The sequence below is a fragment of the Sebastes umbrosus genome, chromosome 11, assembly GCF_015220745.1.
Source record: "Sebastes umbrosus isolate fSebUmb1 chromosome 11, fSebUmb1.pri, whole genome shotgun sequence".
Classification (NCBI taxonomy): Eukaryota; Metazoa; Chordata; class Actinopteri; order Perciformes; family Sebastidae; genus Sebastes; species Sebastes umbrosus.
In genome coordinates, this window is record NC_051279.1 from 25,785,572 (window position 1) to 25,801,036 (window position 15,465).

A 15,465-nucleotide genomic window follows, 5' to 3' on the forward strand; every position below is an offset into this window, starting at 1 on the left:
GCATTTTTTATTAATTTTTTTAATAAACAGGCTTTCTAACGATGTAAAATACAATGCCAATTAGCATTGTAACAACAGAGAAATAATTGACCAAACACAAGTTTCTAAACTTTTTTTTTCAGTTTATATTTCATTTCAACCACATAAATTATAAAGGTACAAAAGCCATATTAAACTCACATCACCCTTCTTTGTTCTGCCTGGGATTGTTTGGGCGGAAAAGGGAGGGTTCAGGCCTGGAGGGCAGACTCTGATAATCTAGGGGGAGTGGTTTAATCAGCAGTGTCATTCTATACCATGCTTGCAGGTGGGTGGAGACTTGTGATGCCATTAGGAGCACCTCATGATTTGTTTTCCAGATTACCTGTCATGCATTACTGTCAGGACATAGTGACCATTTTATAAAAAAAAATCCTCCATTTCTGCCCACTGCTGCTTTAATACATATTAAAACGTTGATTAATAACCTGCCTCAGGCAAGATTAGACAGTAAATGTGACCGCTGTGGGATGATTTGCATATCTCTTCAATCATGGTTGAGGAATGTGGAAGGAAACCGGATCAACGAGAATCCACCGGTGCAGCTTCATTCATGTACCTGTCTACACGGAGAGGACACGAGGACACACCGTCCAGCAAACCGACACCAATATCCATGGCAACAAGCATCCAGTGTGTGGGGCTCGTGGTGATGTGTCTCAGGATCTGGCTGTTGGAGAGCGAGGCAGCGAGGTGAGACGTCAGCAGGTTTAATTAAGTTACCTAGAGAGGTAGACGGAGAATAGAGGGGTGATAGCGCGTAAAAGTGCTCCAAGTGGGCCGAGAGGCTGTACGGGGGCGAGGGGTACAGCTGTCCCCGGGCCCGTGGCCAGGGGGACCAAGGCACCAGCAGAGGATCCAACCGGGTCAGACCGGGATCTTTCCACACCTGCGAGCCCCGTCATTCACCCGCTGAGTTGAATCCTCCGGGCAGACTGAGCGGGTGGCCGACCGACCCGTGGAGAAATGTAAAACTATTGTCGGTTCATTATGTAACTGTGGCGGGCGTAATTAACTGGAAACACTGGAGCTTGATCCGCGTCCCTCCAGCTGATCAATGAGAGATGACGTCACCTCCAGCTGATCAATGAGAGATGACGTCATCTCCAGAGGGTCGGACTGATACACAGATTCAGATGTCTCAAATAATAAATATAAATATGATGTAATGAACTTCCTGCTGTAGGTCCTTTATGATAAAGTATGATGATAGTGAAGATGACAGAAGTTGAGTTGATTTACTATACTCACATGATTTGAGTTAAGTGATTCACATGATTTGAGTTAAGTGATTCACATGATTTGTTATTTCAGAGTTCTTTTTGCCATAGGTTTATTTTATCAATAGTTTAATTTAAAATCAATACACGGGCTAAATAAGACCTGGGATCCTTAAAGTAACCGTGTTTATTTCCATTGAATAAGAGAGAATTTATACATTAACCATCATTGTGGCATGTCTTGATAAACACAGTGAAGGTGTCAATAATTAAATAATAAATACGGTCTATGACTCTAAATTAGAAAAGTTCTGATCTGTCAGGAATAGGCGTGGTTTGTTTTAAATATTAATAACTATTTACAGACTGGGCTATAACACACTAGAAGCCTGATTCTCCTTTACAATAATTCACTACATGTTTACAATCAGGCAGGCAAACTCATTAAAATACATAATAATTAAGATAAGTGTATGTGATGGAATAGTAGCATTAGAATGTACCAGAGGTCACCAAATTTGGGCTTTTATAAAAAAAAATTCTCCGTGGGGGCCTCATGCCCCCGGACACCCGGGATGGCTACTGTTTCCCCCTGGCTGGATACTCCATATCCTTGTGGAAAGCCCTGATTGGGGCCTCAACAAAATAAAAGCCAGGGTAAGAGAACCAGAAAATGAAAGGATTCCGAGAGACAATGACCAGATTTTTGGAGAAGCAGCAGCTATAACAGGCAGTGCCAGTGTTTTTGCGCCACACCTCATAAATCGCATGCAAGTAAGAACTATCTGGAGGCTGTAATTTATCAAAACAATGTTCACATTCTTTTTGTAGAATAATGAGTAAACTGTTCCGTCATCATTTTTCAGACGCGCGTCTCATGCGGGCAGTGTGTCCACTCTGACCTGTTAACATGGACGCCGAAATAAAAAACAACACGCCATGCGAGACTCACGCGAGCCTCAAGCGGGCAGTGTGTCCACCACTTAAGGTCTCTCCATGAATCACTGCTGATCCTAGAAAAACGTTATCGTCTCCGACTGCGCCCGCAGGGAGACACCGGCACCCGGTCGGAGAGGATAAAGCTTCTTGCTGCGGAGCCCAGTCACTTCACATGACACGGGAAACCTCTGTTGGTCTGGAGGAGCTGCAGCATTTATTTCTGCACAAGCGTCCACTGTATATTCACTAGATATTGTCAGAGCTAAACTAACTCTTCTGCAGTGTGTAGTGTGCGCGCATGAACATTTAGAGGTGGAGCGAGAACGAGCGCGGTGTGTGACTAAAGGCAAGCAGCGAAGCAGCAGAGGGAGCAGAGTACAGCAGAGACTCCGGCCCTGGAGACCAAAGCTACGGTCTTCCCCGCGTACTACGACCGCCGCCAACACTGTTTTGCAAGACGGGCTTCACTAGATATAACTTTGAGGTTTTGGTGCTTACGTGCGCATGGGAAACCGACCCGGTAGATTTATACCTGTAAAAAGTTATAAACAGTCCCTTTAATATATACATATATTTGCATAAAGCAGCATATTTGTCCACTACCATGTTGATACAGTATTAAATACTTGACAAATCTCCCTTTAAGGTACATTTTGAACAGATAAGAAATGTGTGATTAATCGCGATTAACTATTTCAATGACAGCCCTACTAAGGATATATTCTTCCTCTGGATAAATATATTATTGTTTCTTATGTCAGGCAATAATGAAAAATGACAATTTCCTCGTCTAAGGTGGTGTCTTCCAATGTTTTGTCCGACCAACAGTCCAAAACTCCACAGAGATTGGGTTTGCAAAGATATAAAACTAAAGCAGCAAATATTCACATTGGAGGAGCTGGAACCAGAAAATATTAGCATTTTTGCTTAAAATTGTGATGTAAACGGAAATTATTATTAGGGCTGTCAATTGATCAAAATATTTAATCACAAATTAATCTCACATTTTTTATCTGTTCAAAATGTACCTTAAAGGGAGATTTGTCCAATATTTAATACTCTTATTAACATGGGAGTGGACAAATATGCTGCTTTATGCAAATGTATGTATATATTTATTATTGGAAATCAATTAAAAACACAAAACAATGACAGCTATTGTCCAGAAACCCTCACAGGTACTGCATTTAGCATAAAACATATGCTCAAATCATAACATGGCAAACTGCAGCCCAACAGGCAACACCAGCTGTCAGTGTGCTGACTTGACTATGACTTGCCCCAAACTGCATGTGATTATCATAAAGTGGGCATGTCTGTAAAGGGGAGACTCGTAGGTACCCATAGAACCCATTTTCATTCACATATCTGGAGGTCAGAGGTCAAGGGACCCCTTTGAAAATGGCCATGCCAGTTTTTCCTCGTCAAAAATATAGCATTAGTTTGGAGCGTTATTTGACCTCCTTCATGACAAGCTAGTATGACATGGTTGGTACCAATGGATCCTCTAGGTTTTCTAGTTTCATACAATACCAGTATCATCATTTAACTTTAAAACTGAGCCCTCTACAACCTCTGTTAAACCTCTGTTAAAGAAATTAGTGGCGTTAAAACAAATTTGCGTAAACGCGTTATTATCACGTTATCTTTTACAGCTCTAAAAACTAGAAAAGCAGCAAATATTCACATTGGAAAAGCTGGAACCAGAATATATTTGCATTTTTGTAAAAATCAAATTATTATCCAAATAAGTTGTTGTGTGCTGAATCAGTCCAGAGACCTGTTTGCATTTACATTTGATATAAATTTATCTCCTTCACAGTATCTCTATGGAAGACGACATTCTGCAGCCGTACACCAAAGAACACGGTCCATCCCACTCTCATCGCCAAGTTAGGGACTACCAGTCTGAAACCCACGGCAGCACCACGTATGAGATCTGGCCTTCCAGTAGCCACGACGCACTCCCAGTGGCCGAGTCGACCGTCTTCATATCAGAGACGCCAGGCAGCGTGGGCGCGTCCCGCTGGCTCTACGGTCAGTGATGGTGTCAGCAGTAATGGTGTGTTTTCCCTGCTGGTATAAGTGGATCAAGTGTTTGAGTGCCATCTCATCTTGAAGCATCATTGTCTCTAGGTCACCTGACGGTGGTTCACGACCCGCTGAGGACGTTGTCGGTGTTGGAGCCGGGCGGCCCAGGCGGCTGTGAGAAGAGACCCAGGGTGACAGTGGAGGAGACGGCCATGCCTGCCGGGTGTCTGTACGCCCAGAATGCCGGCTTCTTCAACACCACCTCGGATCGGTGTCTAGGCAACTTGGTGAGCGACGGCAGGATGGTGCAGGACAGCAATGGAGTGCAAAACGCCCAGTTTGGCATCAGGAAGGATGGCAGCCTGGTGTTTGGGTAAGGGAAGTATTGACAAAAAAGCTGCACAAAAACTTTTTTCTGAATAGTTTCTAAAAAAAGAGGCCTTAACGCGACTAAAGTAACACTCCAAGTGTATTTGGTCCAAATAATGTTTGTTTGGCAAAGATTTCAATATTTTAGTTACAAAATCAACGCATGAGAAATTGTATTTTTACTGTATAATATTTTTGACCTTTTTTATATTGAATGTACATACTTGACTTTGGATTTTTTATTTTTTATCTTATTTACATTGTTATTTATCTTATTTGTTATTATCTAGGTTTTACTTAATCATATTTCATTATCATAATAAAACTACTCCATTTGGAGTCAAAATTATACAATTTACTTGTTTTTTATAGATTTTATAGTGTGCACAATGGTAGAATGTGATGATGCACAGGGTAAATGTCATGGCCAAAGTCTCCATCGTGTGCACATGGCCTCCTGTAGTGGATATCAGTAGTATTTTATAGCCAGATTCCCTTTCAAGAGGAAGAAAACCAAAGTGTCCAAATGGAGAGTCAGCCTGGTCCTATCCTGACTTAAACCTTTGTAGAATCTATGTGCTTTGTATTATTTATATCTGCTTTTGCATATTCGTAGTCAAGGAGTTGCTGAATGAATTCAGTGGCATCTCTGTGCATGGCATCATTGCTATAAAGGTGTTATCCACAGTCTAATCTAGGAAACATTTTGGCGAGGATAAAATGTACATTTTTCCTTTGGTTCATCACAATTTACTCAGGCATAGTAACAGTCACAATATTACTGACACCGGGGATGAATTCTCTGAGGTCTTACCTATCCATAGAGACCAAGATCATGCATATAGACCTGGTAGTTGTGGATCTATTCTTGATTTATTTTGGGTATGTTTGTCTAGGCAAACCACACCTTCCAGCACCCTAGGGCTTAAGAGGTTAACATAATAAAACCTTACTTATCCAAAGTCAGTGTACCTACAGTCGATGCTGGTCGGCACTTCAAAACTATCCTTTTACCGTCCCTCCAGGTATCTGTCACAGGAAGACGTCTTGGACCAGTCCAACCCATTCGTCCAGCTGGTCAGTGGTGCGGTGTGGCTGTTGAGGAATGGCGAGAACTACATCAATCAGAGCCTGAAGGCCGAGTGCGATAAGACAGTCGACACGGGTAAAGCAGCCGACAAAATGTGCATGGTCCAAAAAGGTTTTTGTAGTTTGTGTGTAAAGTCTCATGTTAAAAAGTGGGCAACATGTAGGCAGCCGATTAGACTGTATCGCTCAGAAGGAATGGAAGAAGAAAAGTTTTGCGGGGAACACAATATTTATTGCCAGAGAATGCAAAAGTAGTCCTCAAAAAAATTATTGCTGTGTCTCTTAAGGGTCTCCGTATAACCCTACTATAATTAGAAAGAAATTGAATGTGAAGATTTTTGAGGATAATTTTTGGAATATTTGTCTTTCCTTTGTTTTAGTGTTGATAAAAACATTTCTTTTATATTCTGACAGAGGTGTTCCGCGATTTTGTGGACGTGCTGGCAGCAAGGACGGTAGTGGGTCACGACGCCAGTGGCAACGTGGTCCTGTTTCATGTGGACGGACAGACCCTTAAAAGAGGGTAACATTTATTTATAATGAGCCTCACGGGGCTGCTAGCATGGCTGTAGACTAGTAGTTATTTTACTAAACTGGAGCAGCATGTAAAACATGCTTGGTGTTGACAAGTGAATAACTCCCTTTCCTGTTAGTAACCATGATGAGGTGATTAGCGGGCGGAGCATTAAGTGGAGGCAGAATAATTCTCTGAACACGTTAGTTAACGCTGGCTAGCAAGTGTTGTTGGCTTGTTTTTTTTAACACTAACTGAAGAAAATACTAGTTTCTCTCAATATGTTCTGTCACTCACTCTCCAGGATCACAAGTGTTAGTTAAGAACGTTAACATTAACCAATGAGACCAGATTAGCCGACCTCTACACCGCTGGAGACTCCTTCAGGAGGAGTAGACGGCTGGCTAACGTTAGTTAACTAGCTAGATTGTCTGTCTCTGGAACTGGCTAGTTAGCTAGCTAGCTTGTCCGGAGACTGAAGAGCTAGCTAGCTAACGCCTGCTCTCCTCTCGGTGAAGTAGTCTCCTAGCGGCGAGGAGTGAGGCAGAGGGATCGTGACCCAGCGCTGTGCGCTGTTGGGCTCATTTTCTGTAGCATGGTGGAATTATGGTAGCTAGCTAACTAGACAGTCACTAAATGAGTCAAATTTAACAACTTAATGCTTCATCCACACACTCTTGTCACAGTGTAGGAAAGCACAATGCTATCACCAGATGAGTGATACTTTGTTCACCTCATTTTCTGTGTTTCATGACAGCATGGTGGAATTAGCAAGCTAAGCTAGCTAAGTAGCAAGCCGTCTGACCAGCGGGCTGGTGGCCAACGGCAGCGCTGTAAAGATAAATTTAGGGCATATAAATCTTTGGATGCCTATAGTTAACTATCCTTCAATAAAGTCTGTCAAAAAGAGAGTCGTACAATATCGAAAGGGTTGCTAATCGTTTAGCCTTCTGCTAACAGCAGCCAATGGCTCAGGGCTGCGGTTAAGAGAAGGCTAAATATTAACAACATTTACTCTCCATCTTTGAAACGTTTCTACGATATTGTAGCTCGCTAGAGCCTCAAATCAAAGTTTGCCATCTCAAATGTATGTGATATCTGGATTCTGATGCCCAACAACACAGCAAGATGACATTTTAGATGTGTATCTTAAGTCTACTGCTAGTGTTAGCCTCCAGTCTTTGCTTTGTTTAGCCTTCAGCTAACACCGTGATGTCATCATGACGTCCACACAAAAAGGGTCTAGTAAACATGTACTCAGCAGAAGCATTACAGCCCAGAATGAAATTCATGGCACTTGTGTGTTTGTTCATATTTGAGCAGTATGAATCTTTGGGAGGTGGCAGAGTTCCTGAAGAATAACGGGGTGATCAATGCTATCAATCTGGACGGAGGCGGATCTTCCACCTTCTTGATCAACGGCACATTGGCCAGTTACCCACCTGACATATGGTGAGCTAATTAAAGTTGAATTGTATTGTTTTTTTCCAGGGTGAAGGCTCAGCATTTTATTTTTCAGTAACTTGTAGTATTTTAAAATGGACCCCTGAGGAACACCTTTGGACAGGGACAGCAGGTCAGACAGGAAACCCTCAGCCCTCACAGATTGTACCCGACCAGAGAAGTAGCTTTAGAGCCATGCCAGATATTCCTCTGTGAATCCGATGTCCTTGAGCCTGTCAAGCAAGATGCCATGGTCTACAGAATCAACAGCATTTGCTAGGTCAACAAATACAAACTCTTCAGACTCCGCTCCAGCACCGCTCTAACTGTTTGAAAGTGTGCCAAACTAGCCGTTATGCCAATGTATTTGGTGACATCGCAACGTTACAGAAGAAAAGACAGGATTTCAATTGAGGTGTTTCAGGTGCAGTGTTTCTGTTGGGGAGAGTAACTCCCTTTGTCCTGGACTTTGGGCTTTGCAGACCTTTTATCTACACAAAAAAAAGATATAACACACTAAAGGAAAGAGAAGAAGCACAAAAGCATAATGGGTCCTCTTTAAATCTCCATTCAGATGCTATTGAATAAAGTTTATTATCCTGGAGAGTATTTTGTAAACTTGTACAAACTTGTACATTGAAATAAATAAAAAAAAATAATTGCAGGCTAGTAAGTAGGCTAATGTTTATAGTAATATCTTCATTTTGTCTCCCCATACTCTCCGGCCCTCGTTCTCTGGTCCCAGTTCATCAGACAGCAGGTGGCGCTGTGCTCGGGCCGTCTCCACCATCTTGTGTGTTCACCAGCGGCGCTGCCAGCCAGCAGACTGCAATGGACATGGAGACTGTGAGAACGGACGCTGTCGGTGTCAGGAGGGCTGGCAGGGCGCCGCCTGTGACTCTCTGGTGTGTCAGCCGCCAGCCTGCGCCCCTCATGGTGTCTGCACCGCCAGTAAGTGTGAAGGTGGAGCTCAGCTGCAGCAGGTTAAAACAAGTATCTCTATGTCAAGTGCTTTGTTCCCTCAAGGATGGGAATGTCTTGAATCTTGTAAAGGCAAAAATGGAAAGTCAGCAGTGTCAGCACCTGGCACAAGTTAGTTCAGTCTCCTGAAAATACATCAACCAAAATCTGAATTATTGTCTTTTTAAAGACCCCTCTCGTGTATTTTGGCATGTTTATGATATTTCATATTTATTTGAGTCATTTCCTGACTTAGTTGATTAGCCACTTAATTTTGTGCTCAAAGTAAAAAAAGAAAAGAAGGTTCTTTTTAAAATGGGAATATGACATCTTACTATTATAGAAGCTGCGGTCAAAGGTCATCCTCCAAGCTGCAGGTGCACTTGTTTGAGTCTGAACAGAAAACTGATAAATCTGTTTAGCTGTCAGTTTCTCTTTCTAGTTAGTTAGCTAGTTAGGTGTACTTAACTAGCCCAACTTGTTGCATTAGCTAACTGAGGGTTTTCATTTAATTTTTTAGTTTCCTCCACCTTAGTTTAGTGTGTTGTTTATTTTCACCATGGCATTTGTGTGTACGGTGAAATCAACACAATGAATTAGACAAAATCACACCGTCAGAATTAACACAACACAGTGATTGTCTCTCTCTCTCGCTCTCTTCTTGACTGTCTCCTCCTCCTGATTAAATTAACGGAAAGCCGATACCGGAGGTTTGTGGGCCTCTAACAGGTCCGGACGATGGGGAGCACAACTTTCAACCCAAGAGAAAAAACAGAGAAAAGTCCCATGTAACATCTAAAGTCTTCATCTAACAGCTCACTGTGGCTGCTCCTTCTTCTTCCATTACTCCCTGACATATTTCAAACTGATACGCTGTCAGAAAATGACCAAAATGACCGTTGTCTTGTTTTGTAGATGCATTATTGGTGAATGACAGCGGTCAGTATCAAGCTCACTGCAAACACATTGCATTTCATGTGACTACTCCATAATAAAAGTCAATATAAATATTGCAATAGAGTGCTACAGGAATGAGTCTGAAAACCTGGAAATGAGTTGAGCATTTTAGGACTTCCTGTTCCCTCGTCTGGAAGTCAATGGGTTTTTAGTTAGATGCCTGAAATAAGATCTGTTAACACAAGCTGAAAGAGATTTTAACGTTTTGTTCTACAACATAAAATGCATGTCCTCTGGTTGCAGATGGCTGTCTCTGTGCTGCTGGATGGAGAGGAAAGTACTGCAATAAAGGTAATCAGGAGCATCATCTGGTCAATCACACACACACACACACAATTTTACTATTTTGGCCAGAGTGGTTTCCACATCATAAATAAACTGATCAAATCTTCAAGTCATATCCATTTTGAAATTTGGATTTAGAACTCTTTGGGAAATTTTGAAATATTGATGTAGATTATTTTGGAGATTTTGTATTTTGGATGTAGACTTTCTAATTTGGATGTAGAATTTTTGGGAGATTTTGTAATTGAACGTAGATTATTTTGGAGATTTTGTCATTTTGATGTAGATTTTTTGGGGGGGGGAGAATTTGAAATTTGGATGAAGTTTATGTTGGAGATTTTTGTCATTTGGATGTCGATTTGTTTTGGGAGATAGATTTTTAAATTTGGATGTAGATTTTTTGGGAGATGTTGAAATTTAGAGGAATATATATATTTTTTGCAAATATCACCTCGGCAGGCGATGGTTACTCGCTTGCATTCGAGCATTCGACCATGCCTTAAATCATTTTTAATCAGTATTACAATTACCATTTTACAATTGTAATTTCTTGTCACTACTTTTAGCCAACTCTGAAAGGATTTATCTGATAATCTGTTAAATCTCCACAATAATATCCCATTTTAATGGCGAAGACACCAAGCATACATCTAATTATGTCTAATCCAACGTTGTTCAGTTGTTGTTTCTCCTTGATAAAGCATGCTTGCCAGGTTACTACGGCGACAGCTGCAGACACACCTGCATATGCTTTAATGGAGCTTCCTGTAACCACATCAACGGATGCTGCTCGTGTCCCCCGGGTTTCTACGGCAACTTCTGCGAACAAGGTAGGAAAGCACGACACCAGGCAGAAAATAATACAAATATTTTGATTTCTTTCTTAACGAAGTGATCTAGAGTAATATAGTTATTTACTGTTTCATTATCAGGGCTTTTTTTATGAAAGAGTTTTTGCATTTAAAAAAATCTTTGTGTCTCCATCAGTGTGTCCTCCAGGTTTTTACGGTCAGTCCTGTGTTGAGATGTGTCAATGTGAAGAGCAGTGTCCATGTGACCCAGTGACAGGAAGCTGTGCCTCTGTCAGCAACGACATATTACACAGCGGTACTGAACTTTTTACTACGCCACGTCTATAGGTACTTTTGAGATTATTTTATTTATGGTGCCATTCTTCTTTCCTCCACAGCGGGTCTATGTTTGGCTAAACGGATGTTTAAATCATGGCGACCTGAGGAGGTGTGCAGAGACGAACCATATCTAACAGAGTAAGTGTCAGAGGTCCCGTCAAATTCATATGCTTGTCGCTCTATTCAATGAATCAAATGTCTTCAGTCCACCATGTCTGCCCCCAAAATGTAGGCATTTAGGTAGGTGTTTTTTTTGAGAATTTGAAATTCAGATTTAGATTATTTTGGGAGATATTGAAATGTGGATGTAGATTTTGTATTTTTTTGTATTTGGATGCACATTCTTTTGGAGATTTTGTAATTTGGATGTTGTTTTTTGGGGAGATTTTGTAATTTGGATGTGGATTATTTTGGAGATTTTAAAATTTTGATGTAGATTATTTTGGAGATTTTGTAATTTGGATGTAGTGCATTTATTTAGAACGGCGAACAGACAGTTTGCAGGTGTCCATTATCAGGAATTAATGGACACCCTGCAGCCAATCAGAATGGAGCATTCACCTAGACCATGGTATATTACGGATCAATAGATCCTTGTAAATATATCACAGAGCTTGTATCATGGGGCAGACAATACTGACTGATCAGAGTTACTATTTTAATGTGATAACATCATTGAAATGCTGGCACAAGTTTTAGTTTGTACAAAAATGAGACAGTCCTGCTGGCAGAGTATATGTTTTCTGCGTGCAGGACCTCATTTATACTGTGACGGAGGGTGTGCCGGCTCTTTTGGCTGCTGTGCTGGCTGCTTGTCTTTTTGTCTTTTGTGTTGCAGATGCCAGTAGGTGTGGTCGGGTCGTCGTTTAGGCTATTGGGAACACTTGGGTCCGGTGTTCCCAGCCCTATTGGGCCCACCTCACCTGTTCCATGTGGGAGAGAGTAAGGGGAACATCTGCTCCCTACACTCCACGCTCCCCATCCTTGTCTTCTCCTTTTACCACACAACACTCCACTCGCTATTCTACACACAGAACAGCAACACTGACTGACTGACTGACACACCTCATAACCTTTTCACATTTCTAGTTGTTTGTGTTAGTTTCAAATAATGGCTGGCTAACGTTAGTTAGCTAGCTAAATTGTCTGTCTCTGGAACTGGCTAGTTAGCTAGCTAGCTTGTCTGCAGACTGACAAACTAGCTAGCTAACGCCTGCTCTCCTCTCGGTGAAGTAGTCTCCTAGCGGTGAGGAGTGAGGCAGAGGGACCGTGACCCAGCGCTGTCCGCTGTTGGGCTCATTTTCTATAGCATGGTGGAATTAGCAAGCTAGCTAGCTAACTAGCTAGTCATCCACACACTCTTGTCACAGCGTAGGAAAGCACAGAGCTATCGCCAGATGAGGGACACTTTGTACGCCTCATTTTCTGTGTTTCATGACAGCATGGTGGAATTAGCAAGCTAACCTAGCTTAGTAGCCAGCAGTCCAACCAGCGGGCTGGTGGCCAACGGCAGCGCTGTAAAGATAGATTGAGGGCGTATAAATCTTTGGATGCCTATAGTTAACTATCCTTCAGTAAAGTCAGTCAAAAAGAGAGTCGTACAATATCGACAAAGCGTTTCAGAGATGGAGAGAAAGGGTTGCTAATAGTTTAGTCTTCTGCTAACAGCAGCCAATGGCTCACGGCTGCGGTTAGCAGAAGGCTAAATATTAGCAACATTTACTCTCCATCTCTGAAACGTTTCTCTGATATTGTAGCTCGCTAGAGCCTCGATTCACAGTTTGTCATCTCAAATGTATGTGATATCTGGATTCTGGCACCCAACTACACAGCAAGATGACATTTTAGATGTGTAACTTTAGCCCACTGCTAGTGTTAGCCTCCAGTCTTTCCTTTGTTTAGCCTCCAGTTAACACCGTGACGTCATCATGACATCCAATCAAAAAGGGTCTTTATCATCATGCATTGCGCTGAAGGAAAAATGGCAGAAAGGTATGCTTTAGGGCGGGGCTACCTTGTGATTGACAGGTCGCTACCACAGCGTTGTCCAGTCTGGGAGTTGTCCATGTTTTCGTATCACAACTTTAACCCTTTCACATTGTGTTTTCAGTTCATCAAAGTTAATTATAACATTTTGGTTGCCTAAAAATGTTTTATTAGGGCGGCTGGTTAGCTCAGTCGGTAGAGCGAGCGCCCATGTATCGCCAAGGCTCAGTCCTAGCAGCGGTGGACCCGGGTTCGAATCCGGCCTGTGGTCCTTTCCGCATGTCATTTCTCTCTCTCCCCCTTTCCAACACTATCCACTGTCCTATCAATAAATGCTTAAAAATGCCCCCAAAAAATAACTTTAAAAAAAAAAAAAAAATGTCTTATTCAGCCATCTGGTTCCAAAAAAACAAGATGGCCAAAATACCAAATTCAAGGCTTTAAAATGGCAGTCCACAAACCAATGGGTGACGTTAGTTCATCAACATAATAACCAGTAATAAATTAGTAAATTAGTCCAAAATGTGGATCCAAATTTTTTTTTTTTATAGCAAAGCACTGTTACAATCTTTTTAATGACTTATGACTGACACATTAAGGCAAAATTGAGATTATTGTAACTTCTTTCTTTTCTTTTGGATAATAATCCAATTTCAACCTTGATTACTTAATTATGTTTAGTAATTAGCCAAAGCAAATTAAACTACAGTATTCCCTCAGTCTGATTATTTATAGCAACCATGTTGTAGTTTATATACAGTATATACTGTATGTCAGAATCATGTTTTTTGTCTCTGTCAATATTGTTAAACACCTGCATCTTCTAGAACAGATGACCTACTCCATATGAGAAAAATTGTGTGTTTATTTAGCCAATGAGACAGATCTTTTATAATTATTGTATGTTCTGTGTGCAATATTTTATTTAAATTTTTTTTATTTTTAAATTTGCCTTAATTTACTGATCATCCCATGACCCCCTGTTTGTTTTGTTTTTTGTTTCATATTTGCTTTTTTCCCACTGTTCTTGTAAAGTGAAATTTGTCATAAATAAAAAGCAAAAAATATTAAACTTCCCCCTCTCTCCACAGACGAACATGGCTGACAATCACCATCACTCTGGCCACTCTGCTGTTGATCCGGCAGCTGCATCACCTCATGCGGGCGAGTCGGAGACGGCTTCTTTTGTTTCTTCGATTTTCTCCATACAAGCAGCTCAACGGCACCTTGATTCAACTTGACTGATACCATAAAAGGATGTCCTCCTTCTATGCTAAATAGGAAACACAAATATACAAAAATATCTGGGAGGAGTACCCAACAAATGAAAAGGGGGAAGTGAATATTTTATGTGCTCATGCATTAGATGAAATGCTGAGTGACAAAACTTTTGAGTAGAAACGGTAGGAGCAAAGATGTGGACTGGAAGCACATGACTGGGATTCAGGATTTGAATGCGATGACTTTAGAGCATTGACAGATCATGAGACATCCTGTACGGGAACAAGACGGACTGAACAAGACACAACAGCAAAAACTGCACTTGAACTTCAGTATTTTGTTGACACTGGACATGAAGAGAGGCTGCAGATCAAGAGATATTATACTAAATACTACAGCAACACTACAAAATACTCAACACAGTCTCATGGCAGTTAGTGAAATAGTCCCGAAATGTTATCTATTTGATCCGTGTACATAGACACAAATTTCCCATTTTTTCGTGACGCTCAGCATGAATTTCAACAACATATTTTTGTGCTTTTTCCCACTTCCTCCTATGTCCAGCAACATGTGACGCACGTGTTAATTTCCACTCCAGTCTTTTCAAAACAAAAATACGTAGTTGGGCTTAGGAAAATATCGAGTTGGTTAGGCTTAGGCAACAAACTACTTAGTTAGCTTTAGGAAAAGATTGCGGTTTGGGTTTAAATAACACCGGAAGTGCTGTAACTTAAGTACGGAAGTTACGTGACAAAAACGACTTAGTTAGCTTTAGGAAAAGATCTCGATTTGGGTTAAAATAACTCTGGAAGTGCCGTAACTTAATTACATAAGTTACCAGACAAAAACTACTTAGTTAGCTTTAGGAAAGGATCGCAGTTTGGGTTAAAATAATTCAGGATGTGACGTAACTTAAGCGTGGAAATTACGAGACAAAAACTACCTAGTTAGCTTTAGGAAAAGATCGCGGTTTGGGTTTAAATAACTCTGGAAGTGCTGTAACTTAAGTACAGAAGTTATGTGACAATATTTCACAAACTGTTGTTCAACTGGGCTGAAATATTATAGGACACCATCAAAGAAAGTCTGATATGCAGGTAATATTTCCTTGCAGAAGTGCCTCGGCGTCGATCTTCTACGTGCATAATGGCGCATGAGGCCTTTAAAGCAAAGCTGCTATCAAACGTATTTAAATTGTGTACTAATGTTACTGTATTCTAATGAAATGGCTCATCAAGCTGTAATGTTTGGTTAGCAGATGCTCAATATTTGTTTAGTT

At 41.1% G+C, this 15,465-nt stretch overlaps 1 protein-coding gene across 3 annotated transcripts; it reads left to right on the plus strand.

Moving 5' to 3' along the window:
* Positions 1–388: 388 nt before the first annotated feature.
* Positions 389–14,760, plus strand: LOC119496354 (N-acetylglucosamine-1-phosphodiester alpha-N-acetylglucosaminidase-like). 3 transcript variants are annotated; one of them, XR_005208694.1, is made up of 13 exons: positions 389–732; positions 4,021–4,235; positions 4,335–4,602; positions 5,624–5,763; positions 6,102–6,210; positions 7,525–7,653; positions 8,390–8,595; positions 9,805–9,852; positions 10,548–10,676; positions 10,834–10,953; positions 11,036–11,114; positions 11,815–11,918; positions 14,054–14,189. XR_005208694.1 is itself a non-coding variant. In XM_037783595.1 (12 exons), exons 1-12 carry the CDS (start codon positions 533–535, stop codon positions 14,205–14,207), a joined length of 1,797 nt encoding a protein of 598 aa, XP_037639523.1. In that variant the 5' UTR covers positions 389–532; the 3' UTR covers positions 14,208–14,760. The 3 variants fall into 3 exon arrangements, 2 of the variants coding, with proteins under 2 accessions (XP_037639523.1, XP_037639524.1); XM_037783595.1 differs by lacking the exon at positions 11,815–11,918 and having other exon boundaries at positions 14,054–14,760; XM_037783596.1 differs by lacking the exon at positions 14,054–14,189 and having other exon boundaries at positions 11,815–12,123.
* Positions 14,761–15,465: the final 705 nt, after the last annotated feature.